The sequence below is a fragment of the Miniopterus natalensis genome, chromosome 16 (assembly GCF_054644295.1).
Source record: "Miniopterus natalensis isolate mMinNat1 chromosome 16, mMinNat1.hap1, whole genome shotgun sequence".
NCBI classification, from domain to species: domain Eukaryota; kingdom Metazoa; phylum Chordata; class Mammalia; order Chiroptera; family Miniopteridae; genus Miniopterus; species Miniopterus natalensis.
The window spans coordinates 20,918,798-20,940,234 of record NC_142096.1 but is presented as its reverse complement, the minus strand read 5'-3'; the positions used below and the strand labels follow the sequence as shown (position 1 = coordinate 20,940,234).

Genomic DNA, 21,437 nt, shown 5'->3' with positions numbered 1-21,437 from the left:
GCCAAAAGGTGTCTGTGAACCCAAGTGTCCACTGACAGATAAATAAATGAATGAAATGTGGTCTATCCACACAATGGAGTATCATTCAGCCATTAAAAGGCATAAAATTCTGGTACAAGCTACCACATGGATCAACCCTGAAAATACTATGCTACGTGAAATAAGCTGGACACAGAAAGACAAATGCTGTATGTCCCACTTCTGAGGTGCCTAGAATAGGCAACTTCATAGAGAATGGTGGTTGCCAGGGGTTTGGGGATGCGGAGGAGGGGAAGGCGAGTTACTGTTTAATGCTACAGAGTTCATACTGGGGTGAGTGGAAAGGTTCTGGGTATAGAGAGTGGTGAGGAGTACACAGTATTTCGAATGTAATTAATCCCAATGAACTATATACCTACAAATGGTTAAAACCGTACATTTTTATAATTGCGTTATACATCTTTATCACAATTTTTTTAAAATCAGTCATCCAAAGGTATGCTGTGATATGATGTAGCATCACGTGTGAAGAAAACCAGTAAGGCTGTGCAAAGACAGTAACTACAGCTTAACAGCCTTTACACACACATGCACATATATACACACATAAATGTATATACACATACACACACACACACACACACACACACACACACACACACAGGAACAAGCTGAGCTCTCCGCCTGCCCCTGGAAAGCCTACTTGTTGCAGTGGTGCTTCAGGTGCTTCCTGTAGCTGTCCTCCTGGAACAGGGCGTCAGGGTTGCAGCCGGCCAGCCAGTCGGCATCCTGCACCACCGGGTGTGCGCTCTGGGCTTTCACCTTCTTTCCCTTTCTCCCCCTCGGCACTGGGGCTGATAAACCTAGAATCATAATGGCGACGATAATTATAATAATTATTACTATAATAATAATAGAAGCTTTCTACCATCCCAATTTTAGCGTCAGAGCCAGATGCTGACTTTCAAGGCAGGGAAACGCGGGCCCCAGCGGCTCTGTGACCCTGCGGCGCAAAGACGACCCACCTGAATGATTGACCAAGGCGCGGGTCTGGCCGTCAGCCGTGGGCGTGATCAGGTCCCAGATAAAGCTTTTGATGTTCTCGTCTCCCTTGTAATGGTTGAGACAGTACACGAGGATCGTTCTGCAGATGGTTTCCACATCTTGCTCCGTGAGCTGACGTTTATAACGTCCGTGGGAAAGGATGTCCGTCCACCGTCCCCAACTGCAAAGCAAGCACTCGGCATGCACGTGGCGCCTTTGGTTCAGGTCTGGGGCTTATTTTCAGTCAGGGAGCAGTGTTAGTAAATCTTGGGTCAAAACTAGCGGTATTTGGAACCTCTCCTCCACGTGGGGTCTCTGGCTTTCATGTACATGGGTTTCTCATACAAAAGGCAGACATTAAATGTGGTTATTTTCTCTTGCTAAACAACAAAAAACCTAGCAATATTTTATGTCAGGTGAAAGGAAAGCCACCCAGGGCCAAGAGTTAAAGACTCCCCTCACAGCGTGGGCTGTAGGTCACTGCTCCTCAGTCCAGGAGGGGGACTGTCACTGAAGCATCGCCTACGGAGCTGACACAGGCTCTCCCACTCAGATCCAGACTGGCAGCAACTCCGAGGGTGTGAAAGCCAGCCAGGAGCTGGACATTTTACACGCTCCTTCACTCTGTCATGGTTTGCATGCTTTGATGGTGACCAACCATTTGAAATGAATGGGGACTCGAGGTGGGCGTGACAGCCCCCAAGTCAAGGATGCAGTGCTGAGAAGTGTGGTTTCATCAACCCACCTCAAAGGGGTGTCATGATAATTAATGAAAGACTGTGAACAGGTTCAAGTTTCCTTTATGAAGAGAGAACGCTAACTCCAAGTACAAGAGCATGCACAGGAAAAACGTTCGGCCGGCTCTCAGGTCCTCATGTAAAATGGGTGGGAGAAGGGGCTGTGGCTAGGACCAAATAGACAGCACACTGCACAGCCTGAACCACCTATTCAGTTACAATCGCGGTTTAACACAGTGCTGTGCTCTCTCTCCTGGGTTCTGTGGACAGAGCCCCCAGGGCTGTCCCAGGATAGGAATGAGCCTCCACTGCCTTCCCGACTGAGCATGGTGCCGGCTGGTGGGGAGTCTTAGCTGAGAAGCACAGTGCACGCCCTGCCTTTTGTCCTGACCTGGTCCTCCCTGGCTTCCACGAACCTCAAATTGCAAGGCTGGCCCTCACCTCTAGGCCTTTGGACACACTGCCCTCTCTGCCCAAAACTCCCTCTTACCCTGGCTAATTCATGATGTCCATCAATTCACAGACTACACACATCACCTTCTGTGATTCCTCCTTTTATTCCCCTGTGATTCCTCCTTTTATTCCCCTGAGCCCCGGAGGTAGAAAGAGAACACCTGAACTGTGTCTTAAAGGAGAGGAGACATGCTTCTGTGCTCCATTTGCATAGAGCTTCCTGGCCAAGGCATTATCACCGTTTACTGCTTTCTACTGTTCACCTGCCTGCCTTGAGGCGGGGCTGTGACTGTCCTGCTCACAGCTGTGACCCTGGTGCCTGAGAGTATCCTATCACAGCGCCCAGAACATAATAGGTGTTCAATACATAGTGATGCCTGTGGAAGGAGGGAAGGGCTTTACTAAAATGCAGTATGCCCTAAGCATACTTCCTAGCTTCAAGAGTTATGAATATGTTCCATTTCTGAGGTTATCAGAAAATTCTCAACTTTGATCATTAGGCTGAAACATGGGAGCAGGTAAAAGCAGCAAAGGCTTGGGTGGGGGGAGTCTCTCCACCATATGAGAACAGACAGACATATTACTTGTCAAGCTTGCACAAGTAATAGTAGAGGGGACCCAGCGACCAGACATAGAATGGGCTTCAGTTGAACTTCATTTATTTCACAATCAGTGTCTGAGCGCTGTGTCTGCTGGCACTGCGCTCTGCCTGAGGACACAGAGAAAGAGCCCCTGTCCTCAAGGAGCTCCTAGCTGGGTCTCTAGCAGAAGAAGCCAACCATGTAAAGTCATGGAACAACATGCTGAGGGTGGTGGAAAATGCAGACCAGACTTTCTGGTGCAGGGTGCCAAGGTGACACCTGCCCTGGACGTGAAGGACAGGAGAGGTTGGGCAGATCAAGCTGGAAGGGAGGGAAGCCCTAGGCAGTGGGAAGGGCTAGTGGAAAGAGAGAGATGAGACAGAGCACGGCACATTGAAGGAGACAAGAGGTCTGTCCTAGCAGAAATCTGGACTGCCCATGGAAACAGTCAATAAGATGGACAAAGGCCAGGACAGGGCCCTGCTACATTAAACAGAATGTTTATATTTATTCTGAAACTAACGATGACCCACTGGAAAAAAATTATCAAAGGATATCTATTATCAGATTTATAGAAATGTTGTTTTGGTGGCAGTTTTTTATTCGAATGCCTCCAGTCCCCAAATATGCTAGAGATATCTTATTTACAGATTCAGATATTTACTGAGCATCTTGACCTTCAAAGCACTGTGTGGGGTGCCCCAGAGACTCAGAGGTCACACATTCAGAGATTGAAATGACCATCCACTGGAAGAGCTTTACAAGTAAGGTATTTGCCTTTAATAAGTTTTTACAAGAGAAAAGTATTAAAAGATTACTATAGTCATAAATTTCATGTGAAGGTAAAAGAGAGAAGATTTTGTAATTCTGAGACTGAGTTATTAATAAACAACAAGTAAATCTAGATCTGACATAATTCTTAGGGGCAAACTTGTGCTCCTTCAAATCCATGAGGGTCTGAACAACTCTGAGCACTTTAATCAGCGACCCAGGCCCCATCGTAGTTGCTGCAGAGTTCGCCCAACTATGGGGAACCACAGAAATCCAAACACAAATATTGTTTTTCTCTGTCAACTGGAATTCTAACTATTTTAAAAACAAAGTTCCATTTCTCACGAGTCCAACTTACCCGTAGACGAGCAAATTCTTCTCCACTCTAAAGCACTCACTCCGTGCGTAGCCCTGCGACCTGTCCTGTGGCCGCCGGGGCTTCACACAAGGCTTCTCTTCAGAATCGCTTTCCAAGTCTGAGAACTCCATCAGCTCGTCTTCCTTCACGGCACTGTACAGCCTGGTTTGCTTCCTCACTCTTGGAGTGTCAATGACCAGGTTGTTCTAAAACAGACAGCAGATATACTTGAAACATCTATAAAAGCAACCTTGGGTTAGATCAGATAGGGTTTGAAGGGAACCTCTCACTCACCCTCCCATTTAAGGCATCAATATCCAATTCAGCCTTCTTAGCCCACTTTTGCCAGAAATTTGGATCATCCAGGGAAATATCTGTCCTATTTCCAGACGCAACAAAACTGGCCTAAAGGGGGGAAAAAAATACACATTACTTTGAGATTCTTTCTTCAGAGGTAAAATGCAGAGTAGCTTTCATTTTTTACATCCAGTCAAACATGTATGCATTCCCCCACTGTGTGCCAGGATGAAGACCGTCCCTTAGGTAGCTCACGGGCCAGGGGTTGAGGCAGATCAGGAAGCAAAAGATGACCACACAGCACAATAATCGATAGGTAGCAAAGGTATGTACAGGTGCAACTGATACACAGAGGAAGGCCCTAACCAGGTGAGGGTGAGGGTGGGGGTACAGGGAGGGCACTTCTGGGAAGAGAGAACAGGCTCTCAAGAAAACAATGCCTGGAGCAGACTGTTAAAAGCTCAAAGCACCGGAAAGCATGTGCAAAGGCACAGTGGAGAAGATAGGGGACGTGTCCTGTGGCCGGGGTAAGGGTAATCAGGAAGAGTAGCCAGACGTCAAGCTGGTGAGGCAGGCAGCAGGTCAGGCAGGGCTTGTGTGTCCTGTAACAGAGTCCGAACTCTATCCCGAGGAAGCGGCGCTCTCCGAAACTGGGAATATCAAGATGGGGACCATCATGTGCAAAGGCACAGCTGTCTTGGAGGGTAGGATGGGGTAGAACAGGCTACTATAGTTTAGGGAGGAAACAATGAAGACTGAAAACAGCTATAGCAGAAACAGACACAGGTTCTTTAAAAGGTAAAATTGAGGGAGAATCTAGGTAAATGTGAAGTGTGGAAGAAAGAAGCCAGGAAAGACTGCAGCATCCAACTTTGGCATCTGAACGGTGTCACTCAGGTGAACAAACGGGTGTGTGTGCGCGCGAGCATGTGCATCCACGCGCACACAGGGTGGAGGTACAGGGTCATGGATTTGGTTTTGCACGTCCTGAATGTGAAGTGTGTGTGAGGACCAAGGAAAGAACCTGAGAAGAGGCAGAGACATGAGGGAGACATGCTGGGTCACAGAGCCCAGAGGAGGAGTGGCCGGGACAACAGGATGTCCGCACGCAAAAGGAGGGAGGTGGGCCCTGTCTTACATCACCACACACGAAAGCTCACTCAGAAGGGTTACAGATCTGAATGTAAGAGTGAAAACTACAAAACTCTGAGAAGATGACAAATCTTCGCAACCTCAGGTTAGACAATGCAGAAGCACAAACAATAAAAGAAAAGAAAACAAGGGGTAAACCAACCAGGCTTCATTAAAACTAACCACCATTGAGGAAAGACTAGAAGAAATATTTGCAAACTGTATTATCTGATGAGGAACTTTTATCCAGGATATATAAAGGATTCCTAAACTTCAATAATAAAAAGACAACTCAAAAGGTGAACAAAGAATTAGAATAGACATTTCTCCAAAGATGATACACAAGGGCCACAAAGGACAGGTGCTCCGTGGCATCAGAGAAATGCAGACCTAACCCTAGCGGCTCTCACTTCACACTCACTAATATGACTACAATCAAAACGTCAAAACAATAAAAAGTGTTGCTGAGGATGTGGAGAAGCTGGGACCCTAAAAAACACTGCCAGTGGGAAAAAGCAAAGGGTACATTCACTTTAGAAAACAGCCTGGCAGTTCCTCAAGGGTTAAACATGGAGCTAACACATGACCCAGCAACTCCATTCCTGGTATATATGCAAGAGAAATGAAAACGTGTCCACACAAAAACTTGTAGGCAAATGCTCATAACAACATTATTCATAATAACCAAAAGTTCCACTATCAACTAGTGAATAAATAAACACCACCAATGTCCATTGTCAACTGGTAAACGAGGTATAGACGGAACACAGCTCAGCAATAAAAAGGAGGTGCTGGCCTGTGCTACAGGGTGGATGAACCTCGAGCACAAGTGAGTGAGGCCTGACACAAAAGACATGTTGAACAATACGATGTATATGAAATGTGCAGAGCAGACAAACCTATGGAGATAGAAAATAGATTAGTGGGACACACATGCATGCACACACACAAGACAGGAATGACTGTTAATGCGCATGAGAATCTTTTTTGGAGTGCTAGAAATAGTCTAAACTTTTGATGTGGTGACAGTTACACAAGTCTGTAAATATGTTAAAAACACTGAACTGTACACGTAAAGTAGGTGAATTTTACGGTAAGTAAATGACATTTCAGTAAAGCTATTAAAAATAAAAGTGCAGACTGGGGCCCGGGTGTGGATGGGTGGATCAATACCCACGTGAAGCCTAAGAAGGGGCTCTTGGTGGAGTGGCTCCAAGTGGTGGCCTTTGCCAGAGGCGGGCTGGTGAAGAGGTGGGGGAGGCTGCAAGCTGGAAATTGAAAAATACGTAGAAAGGAAGGCAGCGGAGACAACTGGTGTAAATAATGCTCGTGTGGATGTCAGCTATGAAAGAAGAGCTATGGAATTGAAGCTGGAGGGAAACCAGGAGCGATGTGATCCTTCCTAGAGGCTGTGTCAGGAATGGGGATCTCAAGAAGTGGAGAGGGTGGGGTGAAGGACACAGGTAAAGCATTAGCCTGGGAGCCGGGAAGCAGATATGAAGACGTGGTGAGTGTAGCCACTGGTGCCATATAAATAGAACAGAGCCCCAAACACAAACAAAGAATGTTTTATGCATGAAGGGCTCCACGGGGAGTTAATTAATTTCTTAATTCGGACTAGAAAGCAAACGTTCACAAGGCGCTGTGCATGCGCCCTATCAAGCTTTTCTGGAAAACCTGCCTCCTCGGATCTATTCGCACCTTAGCGAACGTGGAACCCTTCCCTTCAGACTCAATGGTGATGGTGTGGGTTCGCCGGAGGAGAATCTGGTCGATGTCTTCTTCACAGAATTTAGACCCTTCATCCCCCTCGTCCATGAGTGCACCATAGGCCCCTTTTCGCAGAAGATCCTCTATCTCTTTCTTGGAAAGCTGTTGAACCTGTTTTAAGGATCATTTAGAATTGAAATGTTTTTAGACTAAACAAATGTTTTTTTCCTCAAAGAAGATAAACCTAAATCCTAACAAAGGAAATGTGAAGTGGAAATACTGCCTAAAATAAATACTGAAGTTGAAAAACAATCTGATGCTGGAGAATTTCTCACTGTCAGCTAAACTGAGTCCAGGAACCGGAGCAAGTGATTGGGCTGGGCAATGTGGCCTTACCCCATTGGTAGCGTTTTCCCTTCCGCTCATGGACTGCAGCACCGCTTTATCCAGGCCGAGCTTCAAACTAGCCTTGTCGAACATCTCCCTCTCGTAAGAATTTCTTGTAATCAGCCTGTAGATTTTCACAGATTTGCTCTGTCCTATCCTATGACACCTTGCCTGAGCCTGGAAGAACAGGGAAATTAATGACGACCAAGGAAAGAAAGACTCAATTGTCAGCTGGAAGAGCATCTGTTCCATAAACAGAGGTGCGGTTTAGAAGAGGGTTAACATACAAAGAAATTACTTTTACATTATTAATAAATTGATTACTAGTTGGTTCATTTGCCCCAATCATGGGACACCATCTGAGTGACTACATGACTTTAATTTATTGGCTTGACGGGGATTCTCTGTCACAGTAGAATGACTTTTAAAAGGGGGGGGGACCCCAGCCGGGCGTGGCTCAACGGTGGAGCCTCGACCTAGGATCCAGGCGATCAGGGTTCGTTTCCCAGTCAGGGCACATGCCCGGGTTGCGGGCTAGCCAATCAATGACTCTCTCATCATTGATGTTTCTCTCTCTTTCCCTCTCCTTTCCTCTCTTTGAAATCAATAAAGATATATTTAAAAAAAAAAAATAAAATAAAATAAATAAAATAAAATAAAATAAAATAAAATAAAATAAAATAAAATAAAATAATAAGGGGGGGGCATCGGGAAGATTCTCTTGCATGTTTACCTGGAGATCATTTTGGGGATTCCAGTCAGAATCAAAGATGATGCAGGTATCAGCAGCAGTAAGATTAATGCCTAGGCCTCCTGCCCGTGTACACAGGAGGAAAACAAACCTATCAGAATCAGGTTTGGAGAATCTGTCAATAGCTGCCTGGCGGAGGTTGCCTCTTACTCGGCCGTCGATCCTTTCGTAGGGGTACCTGGAAAATGTCAGCATGAACAATGAGGCCTGACAAAGAGCTACAATATACCTGTTCCTTTTTATTTTTATTTTTAAGACAATAATACAATTTTGGTTATCTATTAACAGAATGGTATTATGGATCAGAAATAATTTCAGAGCAAACAGGTTTTGTTGCTTTTCACACAACTGGTTGACTGCCCAAAGATTACATTTTGTTTTACTTCCTCTCCATTGAAACATCTAAACTCTAAAAATAGCTGACACCTCCAACAGTAAAATAACAAACAATTTCAATTTTAGGTCAGAACTATTCTCTCCTGGTCAAATGAAAGAAACGGGAAACAAAATTGCCCACAAAATTATGCAGACCTACTGCAGTCACTGCACAGAATAACGGCCGTGTACATCTAGAGCCTTTAAAGAGATGTGACACACTTCCCCGATTCTACCCCCTTTATCCTAGGGATCACTTCGAGGGGAACCACGTAGAGCCCTGTGAAAGGTCATTTTTATTTCCCTTTTTATTCTATGGTACCGTGGCCTCACCGTCTTTGAATGAGGTAGTCTTCCAGTATGTCCAAGCAGCGCACCATCTGGGAAAAGATAAGCACCCTGTGGCCACCAGCCTTCAGTTTTGGCAGCAGCTTGTCAATCAGCACTAGCTTGCCAGCAGCCTGGATCATCGCCTGGAGCTGAAAATCTGGAGAGTCTGCATTGTGTGTTTCTTTAAACTCTTCCAAAATTTTCTCTTCAGCACCTGCAGAGATTGGACAGCATAACATGAATACAGTAAAAGGTTTTTATTACTGAAAACAATGGACTAGCTTTCAAAACCCACCGCAAACCGTCGGAACCAGAACACCATTCTCGTGCTTACGAACACGAATCCACCCCTTCCTCAAAGTTCTGTCTGCACAAAACCGGGAAAGCACAGAAGGGATCAAAGTTTTAAGCACAACACACTTAGGCATTTGGAGGGGGAAAATCACATTTTTCAATAAACAAATGTTTGCTGATTGTAGAAACCGAATTTCAACAACAGACTGTCGGGCTAGAAGTGGCAGAAACAAGCCAAGGGCCAGATACCTACAGAAAATTTGGAACCTAAACTGCTGAAGAAATAAAGAACTGTTTACTAGCTGAGTATAAACACAAACAACAAAATCTGCTCTGAAAGGAAGAGCAAGGAGACAGGGAGTCCTAACAATTACAGGGTAAGGGCAGCCGCTTGTATTTATAATTGTACAATAATACAGCCAAAAGGACTGCAACAGAAGGGAACTCATTTTTCAGGATCATTTTTAGGGATTTTTTTTTTTTTTAACCCTCACCCAAGGATATTTTTTCCATTGCTTTTTTAGAGAGAGTGGAAGGGAGAGATGGAGGGGTGGAGAGAAAGGGAGAGCGAGAGAGAGAGAGAGAAACGTTGATGAAAGAGAGATACATCGATGGGTTGCCTCCCGCACGAGCCCCAACCAGGCCGGGGTTTGGACCTGCAACACGGGTACGTGCCCTTGACCAGGATTTGAACCAGAGGCCCTTTGGTTCGTGGCCGATGCTCTAACCACTGAGCACGCTGGCCAGGGGTTAGGGATGTTAATTTTTGGCGGATAGCACACATCTTCTACGGCAAGCTCTAAATCTCCTTCCATATTCATTCTCACCTGGTAATTTCATAAGGGACAAATATTCTATCTTCAGTTATTCAAAGCTTGAAAAACTTTAGAAATAAAAAAAACCCCCTCTGTTTCGTGTAAGATGTCTATGCCTAACCCTCTTTTCATCACAGCCCCACAGAGATTTCTGCTTGTTCAAAGATTTGGGGGGCATCACAGAGAAGCCTCAAGAGAATGACATCTTTGTCAGGGCCTCCTTCCCTGACCCCAAACACAGGCTTATCCAGGAAACAGCAGGCTAAGCTTCCTTCAACTGCTTAGGTGGCTTAACTAGAATTACACAGCACCGCCCGGCCTCCTCCCATCTCTGAGGTTAATCAGGGCATGGCTGTCTGCTTAGCTCCTCTCCCCAAGGACTGGGATGCAGTCACCTAGCCTCTAGGAAATACAGACAAACAGATCCATCTAATGGGATTGGTTCCCAACCTTAAACCGTGTCAGAAACTTTAAAATACCCTTGTTACCACCGGTTTTAAACATGTGGACTGACTACTGTACACAAGAGGGGGATACACAAACCTCAAACGGATTGTAAACATTAGGTGAGGGAGGCCACCAGGCCACTCACACAGTGGGTCCTTTGGCAAGCAGAGGCCAGTGCAGCAAACGGCCTCCTAGCTCCATTTTAAGGGCACTTGCAGAATTAAGTTATGACACGGTCATATGTACAAATAAAGCTTGCTAATCATTAATCGACAAAGAATCTTACTGAGAACAGATTAAAGTCACTTAACACCTTTCCAAAGCACTAAGGCCTCTGGAAAGCACTTTGCTATTTCTTTCGAAGGGGGACTGGCAGCAAATGCCAGTTTCTCACTCTCCTCTCCACAAGTAACAGGCTAACATGCAGGATTTTCCTCTAAGTGAAAAAAAGGGCAATGGTTTGACTAGAAAAATAGTAAAAACCAAAATGCTATTTAAGAGCATTTAGCAGGCAGGCTCTTGAATAGTTAATGTTTTTTGAAATGTAAAGTTTAGAAAGGTAGGTTCTACATTCAGGAGACAGCAGAAACAGATTTAAGTCCATATACTACATTAGGTGTTTTTAAAAAGTTTGTTCCTGTTGGACAATATATTATAAGCTCTTTGCAATTCAGGAAAAGAGAGATTTTACTCTTATGACATTTGGGTAGTTATATTATCCACATTAAGATTATAATCCATACTCAAAATAAAATACAGTGTTTTAGTTTAAAACAAGTTAATGGTCAATGAATAGATTTCAAAAATGAAATAATCAGTTTTGACAAAATAAATATCAGACATGTTTGGATTATTTTAGTAAAAAAGTTAAATATATATATATAATTCAGTCAAAATAATAAAGAAATTTATTATTTTTCATTTTAAATTGATGCAGAGATGAGAAAAATAACTTTTCTGCTTTTTCAATGCTACCAATAATTTCTCATCTTATAAAGAATAGTCAAAATTAAAATATGCTCCTTCTTACCTGACAAAAGCTACTTCTGAATTAATCAATTCAGATCTTTGTTATGAATTCTGGTTCTTGAGTGGCAGTCAGTTTACACTAATACTACTTCATTTTAAAACATCAAGCAAACATATTTCCTATGCGATTCCTTTAGCACTGAATTTATTATGGCCAGACTGAAGGGAAGGGTGTAGGAAAGGTGTTGGGGAAGAAAGCAATTTCTACCTTCTGATGTCATAGCCAAATTTTCAAGTTTATCGGTTAGATTTACCTTGAAGTTAACTGTAAATATCAATCAGAAAACGAACAGGAAATGGGTATAATAAGACAAAATACATAGTTTGTTGGCACCACCCTAAAGTACCACTCGTATTACTATTAAAAATGTGTGTATCAAAGACATTTTAAAAATAATGTGGAAATCACTGCAGTGTTATCTAGCTATATTAGCCAGAAACAAACATTATTTTCTTTTGAAGATTACCAGAAAAAAAAACAAGTTACTATTTTCTCTATCAAATTCATTCCATCATATAAGCTTCAGTCTTGTTTTCTTTCTGCTCACAATTCCCTACATTCCTCCTATACCCCCAACAACAACAGCAATTAACTCAAGTCACCCCTAACCATTAAGGGAACTTGACCACATTTTCAACATTATTTTTACTGTCACATAGCAGATCTAAAATTAGACATTCCATTCTAATAAATCTTGAGCCGATAACAGTATCTCCATTTATGTTATCCTATTACCTGCTTAACCTTTAGCAAGAAAAACAACTAGTAACACTGAGTGTTTACAGTGCACCAAACACTGTTCTAACCCCATAAGCACTTAACATTAATGCACATTCAAAATATTTCTCATTTATACACAACCTGTGTGCTATCCATTACTTCCAATTTTTTTTCTGCTTTGCTTGTGTTACCCCTTTCAACTTATGCACTTAATTGTTTCTGTTTCCCACATTTTCAGAAATGTTGTGCTATGTTGTACTGAACTTAAGTTTGATTAGGGCTGCTTTACTCTGCTACAACCTAGACAAATTTCAATTATACCTCCCAAGTTGAAACTTCCTTGACCTGTTCAATAAATGTGTTCCTTCCACTCCAGGTTGTGGATGACACCGGCCAGTACTGGCCCTGGAGCCACCCCTGTGAAACACGAGGTCTACAGAAGTTACCTGGGAAGTTGTAACCCCTCATGTGTATGGGTATTTTTTTACTACAGTTTCCCAACATAAAGGCATGTAAGTATACCTGCTTAACACACACTTCATAACTTGTTGTAAGGACAGAAAAGCTGAGCACGAGGTGTGACCAATTAGAACTGTCAAAGAGCCAAGCCTTAGAAGTCCTAAGAGCCTCCTGGCAAACAATAAATGATACAGGATGGCCCTGGAGAGAAATCAGCTATGGAAAAGACCCACCAGCTGTGTTTTGGGGAAACTCCCCTGTCTCAATGCTCAATGCATGTAATTAGCATGTAACCAAACAAGGTAAACTCAATGGAACTGGGAGTGGATACCTGACAACCATCACTGAGATCATCCCTTCCACACACATCCTGCTGGCAGCATCTAATCTCTTTTGTGAGTGCCTTTTCTTTCCCCTTGGAGGCTACTTTCCCTCATTTTCTTTCCACCAGATAGTAAATGCAAAAGTGTGTGTGTGTGTGTGTGTGTGTGTGTGTGGCTTTACTCACACCATCAACTGCCCTGAACCCCAACTTCATCTCCCCAACTCAGGAACAGGCTGGCTGACACGCACCATGAATGGCCTTACAGGCTCTCAACCACACGGTGATTAGCAGGTTGGCAGCATTAAACATATAATTACCACACATGATACTCTCTTTAAGAGAAAAAGCTAAAAGCACAAAGTCTGAAAAGGAAATTCACTGATGTGACACCACAGCAATGGCCTAGGGTGCTCCGCTGAGACTGTCTCCCAGGTGTGGACCATCTGTCATTTAGTAACAGGAACTTCTGGATCTGTGGTCTGACAGTAAGTTACGGAAGAAAAAAGAATTAGGAACTCTTTAAGTTAGGGGCCCTTGAACCCCGCGCGTTGTGGTAAAGACAAAATCAGGCTTGCCCCCTCTCCTGTGGAAAGGAACCAATCTGTATTGCTGGCCAATTGTAGTTGAGCACAAGCACCCCAATTTAGTGGGTCGTCACCTTTCCTCACCCCGTATTAACTCCGGCCTGGACTACAGCAACAGCCTCCTAGCTGGTCGTTCTGTCTGTCTTTCCCAACTCCCATCTGTCTTATACGACGCTGCCGGATCCATCATCCTGGATCACATTTCCACTCGTTGGTTCTCACTGCCTACAGCCTGAAGACAAAGTTCCACACCTAGCACGTGAGGCCCTCCACAGCAGGGCCCCACACGTCTGGGTCCACCGCCGCACTTCTTGCATGTACTTTACAGACTGTTTTCCTGACCCCTTTTCTTTGCTCATGTTATTACATCAGCACAGTGCTCTTCCTGGTCCCAACTCTGACTGACTGCAGCCTTCCCAGCCCCGCGGGCTTAACTCCATGCCACCACTTTCTAACAGCTTTCCTAATCTCAGTCCCTGACAAACGGAAGGTATTGTACTTTCCAGAGTATCTGCCACGTCATAGGCATGAAATGCTTACTCCTTTAATAACTTTTGTAAGTATATATAGAATACAGGTTTTTGCTCATATCGGTTACATAACACTATCAATTTAGGTGAGGAGGCAAGAAGAGCATAAAGTATTCATTAGCAACAAGAACAAACCATTGTCAAAGCCATAAAATGATCTTTCATTCTTAGGGAACAGGTGCTAGAGGCCTCCAGACTGAGAGAAATTTTCTCCTGTCGAAGTCTTGAGACAGCGAATAGCTGCCTTTTCACACCAAAGCTCTTCTATGCTGTAACTTCTCTGATTTAAACACACACACCCCGAAACACACACACACTGAGCAAGAAAATCTCAATCAGGGGCTAATTTTTCTTGAACTGTTAACAGTTTTGATGGTTTTCTTTTTTTTGCCATGGAGCACTAACACCTCCTCTCAACGAGTGAGACAGATGTAGGGATGCAAGAGGAAGGTGAGGTGAGATCCTGCTTTGGGGACCAGCAGGAGCAATAGTCCTCTGCCCTCGGACACCACAGAAGGAGGCATCATCGCTGAGAGCGGGAAGGTGGTGAGAGACACACAGAGGTGACAGGACATAGCTGCGACTGTGAACCATTAAAACCCTCAGTGCGGAGGGAGAAAAGGATTTCTGGTGCTTGGGCCGTCAATAGAAGTCTGCAAATAGCCAGGCTCACCATTAATAAGGTAGGGATGATTGCAGCACTTGCGTAATTCCATCATAGTGTTTAAAAGGTTGGGCACGTTAGCTTGACCACCACCTTTGGAAAGAAATGTGAAATTCTTCTCCAGGATGGCGCGGTAATACTTCTTCTGAATGTTGGTCAGCTCAACTTCAATAATGGTTTCTTCTTTGGGGGCCAGGTTCTTTTCCACATCCTCCTTGAGGCGTCTCAGCATCATTGGCTTGAGAATAGCCTGGAGCTTTTGCACCTGAAAAAGGACCTTACGTAAATACCGGTGCCATGACGTGCTTGCATGACACAACATACGCCACATGGGAAACCAGGATTAGTATCCTGTTTACCGTTCACTTTCATTTGTCAAAGCCCAATAAGGGGATGGATGGAAGGAGACTTGACTCGGGGTGGTAAACACACAATACACAGGTGATGTGTTATAGAATCGTACACCTGAAACCTGTGTAACTTCATTAACCAATGTCACCCCAATAAATTCAATTAAAAAAAAAAAAAGGCCGGTAAGGGTATGAAGGCAAGAAACGTTCAGCTTTCATAACGGAAGTGCGTGAAGGTTGACCGATCCGATTTCAAAGGGACCATTTCGCCTGTCCAGCAGTCCTGAACAACCAGAAGGCTTGAGAGGTACACTGCAAAAAAGAACCAAATTTATTCGTTTCTCTTTCCCTTCTGTTTGTCTCACAGGGATGATCAGGAAGAGGGGAGAGACCGTGTCAGGGGAGGCCTCTGCTTCAGTTCTCTTGCTCTCGAGAAAGAGCACGGAAGCCAGGAGTTACCCAGTCCCTGCAAGCAGAGATGTCTCTCTCCAGTTCTCTTCTCTGTTGACTGGCAATAGGATAGAGCACACCAGACAGTTTTTAAGAAGAGCAAAACAAAAGACGGACTGCACTTTGAACTAAACGGAGAGGTTAAGATTAGACCTTAAAACTCCAGGAGGCAAACAGCTCTACAAATTTCAGTGGCTTCTGACACTATCCCCAAAGGTATACAAAGTTCAAAAGTATACCTAGCAAAACCACCCACCTGAATAGCACAGCAGTCTCTGAAAATCACATGAACAGGTACATAACCTCTACAAATCAACAGCCCTTCATGAGGGCAAATGGACAAACAAAATAACAAGAAAACCTCTGTCATGAAGACTTGGAATGCCCGAGGAAAGGAGCTGTAAAGCTCACTCATCTACTGGATATGGGGGTGGGGTGGGGGGTGAGGGGGGCAGGTGTTTGACATAATTTACATTTTTAAGTAGTTTAATATTAATCCTTTGCCATTTCATGGGTTAATCTTCAGTTATTTGACTAAAATACAAAGTAGGCGTGATACATACCTGTTCTTCTGTTTTCAGATCACCAAATTCTTGCATAAAGGTGGTCTCCGAAGGGAAGCGACTAGGTTCCAAGAAGTGAAGCAGGCTGAAGAGCTCCTCCACAGTGTTCTGCAGCGGGGTCCCCGTCAGCAGCACTTTGTGTTCCTGCAGCAGGACAAGAGGAGCCAGTGACCAAATCATAACCAACAGCTTCTTAAAACCAAAGCCTCTGTCTACATACCCACGTTCCTACTTCTCATGAAAGTTAATTCAGCATCCGCCCTACGTCCCGTAGCTCTGCCTTCCTGCCTAATTCCCACAGGAGAGAAAAACGGCCCCTGCTTCAGGTGCGCTCTCGGAGGGGCTGCCTAGAACTCCGCGGGCCTGGCGGTGACCCTGTCTTGCCTTCTCGTCTCTTCCTGGGGTTAGCCAGTCAACGGTGTAGTGCCATGGCTTCGCAAGTCCCCGAAGTGTTTCCTTTTTCTGCACCAAAGCTGACGTTTTTTTCCTAAAATCCCTAGACTCAGATGAAGCTTCCTCCATCCTTTCTGTCCTCTACATCAACAGCGCTCTCGTCTCCCCATCTGCTTCCTGCATGACTCACGCTGGAGACAAAAGGAGTTCTTCTACAAGCAACAGCATGGGAAAAACCATTTTGTTCTGCAGAAATTTCAAACTAGCAAAGGGGTAGCTCGTTTTAAATACTACTTTTTTGAATATATATATATATTTAAAACAGATGCTATTTCTAACTTTGTCTCTTTGGACAAAGTTAGGTATTTCTCTAAAACAATCCTTCCTGTTCAGGAGCTTTCTCAGCTCTCCTGGCGCGTTTGTGCCCTTGTCTTATGTCTGTACATCCAACATGGAGAGCTGTTTGGTAGTGACCAGTCTTAGTAACAGGGAGTTTATTAGCCCCGAGGGCTTTATATTTTCTACTTTGATACACAGCACAGCTATGAAAACTATTTCAAACAGTGATTACACCTTCTAGTGGGTTCAAAAGCAATATTCTGATTTAACTGGGAATCTGACAAGGCTTGGCTGCCACGCAGAAAGCATATGCTCAGTAAATACTAGCTAAGGACATGCTATTTATTGTCCTTAGTATCTACCATGTCTTATCTTTGAAAGTGAGGGGAAGCAGTTCAATTCGCTTTTATTCTTCTACTTGTCCCTCTTGAACAAAGCCGTCTCTGGTTCAGAAGATATGCAGACCACCACCATCATCTTCAGACTCATTACATTCACAAAGAGGAAGGAGTCTGCGAGTCGGTTTGCGATTTTCTGAAGTATAACCATACTGGTGGGGAACATGGGCCATAATCCCTGACGTATTCAAGTCCTGAATTACTTTATCCAAGATTTTTAAAAAATACTGTCACAATTTCAGGAAAAGAGTCACTGCAGTGGGAGAGCTGTACTGATACCAAATGGTCCCCCATTTTTTTCATATCCTTTATTACCGAGCTAAATCCCAAAGCTCTCACCAAATACTTCAGAAAAAGCCTTTTAACAAATTAATCTCAAAATGAACTTATTTGAAAAAAGGAAAGAAATGCTTTTTTCATGCTGCTTCCCCATCAAGGGCTATTTAAAGCCAGTTACACCAAATGATTATTTGCACATGCGACCCTTTTATAAGGCTGCCTAGGGGTAGTGGAAGGAATAGAACCAGGCTTCCACCTGAAAGCAGAGACCCGATGAGCTAACATAAGATGAACACACAGCGTATCCCAAAAGTCATGTGAGAGATTCGGGAAACCAAGCTTACCTACCACCTCCAAGCTCCACTATGCCAGCAGATACGCTGTTGGCTTGAAAATGTCACCACTAGCTCTGATGGACTGATGTCCATTTACTCTCATTTCAGCACTCTTTTAATTTGTGTGAGGCTCCCTAACAATGAAAGATGTAATGGAATCCATGAGGAACGACTACCACCTCCAGAGAATTCCCTCCTGCTCAGTGAGGGATGAGGGGGCAGCTTTGCTTTCCAGGGGTCCTGTGGAGGACACCGATGACCTTAAATGTCCCTCGACATATCACCTCACAAGCATTTCCTTTGTGGTGGGAGAGCTGGAGACGCCTACTGGTCTTTCCTCTCTGAGAATGCCCTTGAAGATAATTCTCATTAAGTGCACTTTCATGCTGACTGAGTCTAGTGCGAGTAACAGCAGCTCCCTATGACCTGATCCGTACGTAGTAGGCTATAGTTATTATTAGCTATTTTCACCATGACTTATTCTAGGAAAGAAGAAGAAAAAGGTTCACTTTTGTACGTTCTCATGATGTTTATTTTAAAGTGAGGATTTAAAAACCAGGCAACGATCTGTTCAGAACTGGACAAATACAATGATGCTCTAATTCTGAACTATTATGTGCTCCATCTTAAAAAGGTCTTTTCTGAGATAAAAGGTTCTTAATTATCCGAAAGACAAACATTTTGTTTATTTGTTAATCAGAGCTTCCTGGTTGGTGTGTCATGAATGTCCCTGGGGCAGCCGGAGGGGCTATGAAAAGTCAGGGTCCCAGGACTGGTCACCTGTGGTGGTGGGCAGCCTTCTTGGCTTACCCCGGTGTGACATACATCATTTTCCAAATGTGAGGCTATGTGAAAAGGGTAAGGGAACACTGCAGTGTGTAATAGGAAAATTATCTGGGTAACAGATTCGAATCCATTAATGAAGTATTACCATAAACAATGGAAAAACCTTTGAAGTCTCCCAATGACAATTAGATTGTTTGATGCTGACAGAGTTCAACCAATGCAAGACTGTTTTGCAGCAAGATTCTACTATCTGGGAACGTGAAATAATAATAGAAAATAAACTCATTTGGGTGACAATTTAGCCTTCAGGAAATGATGCTATAATGGTCTCTTATGTGGACCACTGTGAGGATGGGGTCCTTCTAAGAAGATATAATCAGGTATTTCATGAACATTAGTGGTTACCTGTAAATACAGGTTTACCTCAATGTAATGCTGAAGTATCACCTGAAGAGACCAAATATAGCCACTGTATTTCTCTTTGCCATGTTTACCCACGTCTTCAAGAGCATTCACCATGTCTAATGCAGTCTAATTTGTTTTGTGGATTAGCAACCAAATAATATAGAGCACTTTGAGAAAGTTTTAGGGTAGTTTTAAATAATTTATTAAGGAAAAATAGTTATCCTAAGTAGGATAACTCAAACTTTTTCCTTTAAACAATATTAGATTTTGTTTGTTTTTAATTAAAAGGATAGCTGGATAATCCAATCCCCTTAATTTAAGAATAAAAGAAGCTGCTTCTAAGAACCTGCTGCAACAGAAAGCTTTAAAGTGTTCTTTTCAGTAGTACCGGTCTTTAGTAAAAAAAATCTGTAGCTGTAAACATACAGAATATTCCTTCCCATTTCAAACTCTCAATTAACAAGAGATCAAATTAATCTACAAAAGCCAACATTAAAGGGATTTAAAAAATCTTTTTGTACTTTTCTGAAACTGATCAAAACATTTCCTTTTAAAATGTACATTAAAAATGAAAAAAAATTATCAAAACCCACCTGTAAACTACAGAGTGAAAAGAAGCCTGATGACGACTGCGGGCATGTAGCACCTTCCACTAGGAAATCATATGCACAGCAGTATGGAACTAAAAAATCAATCAAATTCTACCACTTCTACAGAATATTATGCCATGATACTCCAACTCAAGAAAACCTAGAAAAATGTAATTAGGAAGAACTGGCCATCGCTTCGGAAGCTGAAGAGTATGAAATAAGTGTGGTCTAAAACTCCACATCAATTTCAAGGTCTTGTAATGCCCCAAACTTCTACATGTCTGTGCAAAGTGGACTAATTCCAGATTTTGGCCCAACATATGAGAATTTGCATGTACTGGCCCCCACTGAGCCCTGGAACATAACTGGATCATAAGGGCAATATTTACAAACAAGGGAAAGCAAATACTTGAAACTCATTTTAGTGAAAATATCATGACTATATTCCGCTGTGACACAACCGTGCAGAAATACCAGTTAACGACGGAAGAATCGGGCAGACAGCAGCCACTTTTGAGTAACTAAAAGCTTAGGAAGATGTATCACAATATTTGACAGACTTTGCAAACACCCTTCACAGGCATCAAATTCAGAGTGGCAGGAATGTTGAGCCAGTAACAATTCTACTTGGGTTCAATGGAATCACCAAATGATCACTGACCAAGTCCATCATCTTCAGTCCCTCCAACAGCTTGCAGTTCCTGTTCTTCAGCCGGTGGGCTTCATCAATGACTACACAGCGCCATGGAATATTCCGCAGCTCGGGGCAATCCGTCAAAATCATCTCAAAGGTAGTGATGATGGCATGAAACTTATAGGACCCCTTTATCACTCGACCCTACAAGAACAACTCTGAATTATTAACTTAGCACTACAGATTACTAACAACTTCGAGGATGAACAAGAGTGTAAGACATATGGATTTATCTCTCTGGGGACATCTTTATTTTAGGTGACACATTTTGGAGGTTTTAAGCTGTTATGGTATAACAAGGCTTTAAAAATCTTTCCTTTTTAAAACTTTTTACCTTTTCTCACTTTTGCGATATATTTTTTATTTTTAAAGTGGTAAAATAAAAAACATTCACTTAGGATAGTACTTATAATAATAATTTCCCAAACTTAAAGATAAATACAAAACTCAGATTTCAATATTTTCCTCCTTTAATTAGTCACAGGACAGATGTTTACACTAAAAGCAAACAAAACTCTGTCCTATTTCCAGTTATAGAACTTCCATGTACTACCTATAGCTTAAAACTAATTTAGCACGTACTAATCTCTCTTCTTCATCAGGTCATTTATAATTTTAATATCAAAGAATAATTGCATACAGGTAACTAGAATAAGTAAGAATTCACAGTAATTGCTACTAAGAGCCAAAGTATAAACTCTTCCCTTTGGATGTATTTCACTCAATGTGTCACTCAATATTACATGCCTCGCATTTTTCATTTCTAGCACTAATATAACAAAATATTCTTTCTAGTCACATTTAATACCACCATTTTTTTTGTTTAGCTTTCTCTCAGAATTGCAAAAGAAAGCCAATAAGCAAATCGACACATTAAATGATTTTCAGTGATCATTCAAGGTAAAAAATTTGTTTTTAATCTAATAATCAGAATGACCAAAACTATAAAAATAAAAAGCTGTAATCATAACACGTAGACATATAATAAGTCATAAGTTAGGTAAGACACCTAAAGCAAATTTCTCAGTTTTGCAAAATCTAGACCTTTCCCCCAAATCGCTGAGACCATTTTAAAATCCCAAC

At 42.8% G+C, this 21,437-nt stretch overlaps 1 protein-coding gene across 2 annotated transcripts in view; it reads right to left on the bottom strand.

The window, feature by feature from the left end:
• CHD7 (chromodomain helicase DNA binding protein 7) overlaps positions 1–21,437 on the bottom strand; it is a 177,761-nt gene that overhangs the window by 21,226 nt on the left and 135,098 nt on the right. For both annotated transcript variants that reach the window (XM_087825395.1, XM_087825396.1), the window contains exons 13-23: positions 20,322–20,498; positions 16,136–16,279; positions 14,782–15,037; positions 8,908–9,118; positions 8,182–8,377; positions 7,458–7,625; positions 7,053–7,232; positions 4,218–4,328; positions 3,924–4,129; positions 1,005–1,204; positions 683–842 (exon numbers count right to left, since the gene is read on the bottom strand). In XM_087825395.1, the coding sequence (XP_087681521.1) occupies positions 683–842; positions 1,005–1,204; positions 3,924–4,129; positions 4,218–4,328; positions 7,053–7,232; positions 7,458–7,625; positions 8,182–8,377; positions 8,908–9,118; positions 14,782–15,037; positions 16,136–16,279; positions 20,322–20,498 (2,009 nt within the window). The remainder of the gene's footprint in view (positions 1–682; positions 843–1,004; positions 1,205–3,923; positions 4,130–4,217; positions 4,329–7,052; positions 7,233–7,457; positions 7,626–8,181; positions 8,378–8,907; positions 9,119–14,781; positions 15,038–16,135; positions 16,280–20,321; positions 20,499–21,437) is intronic.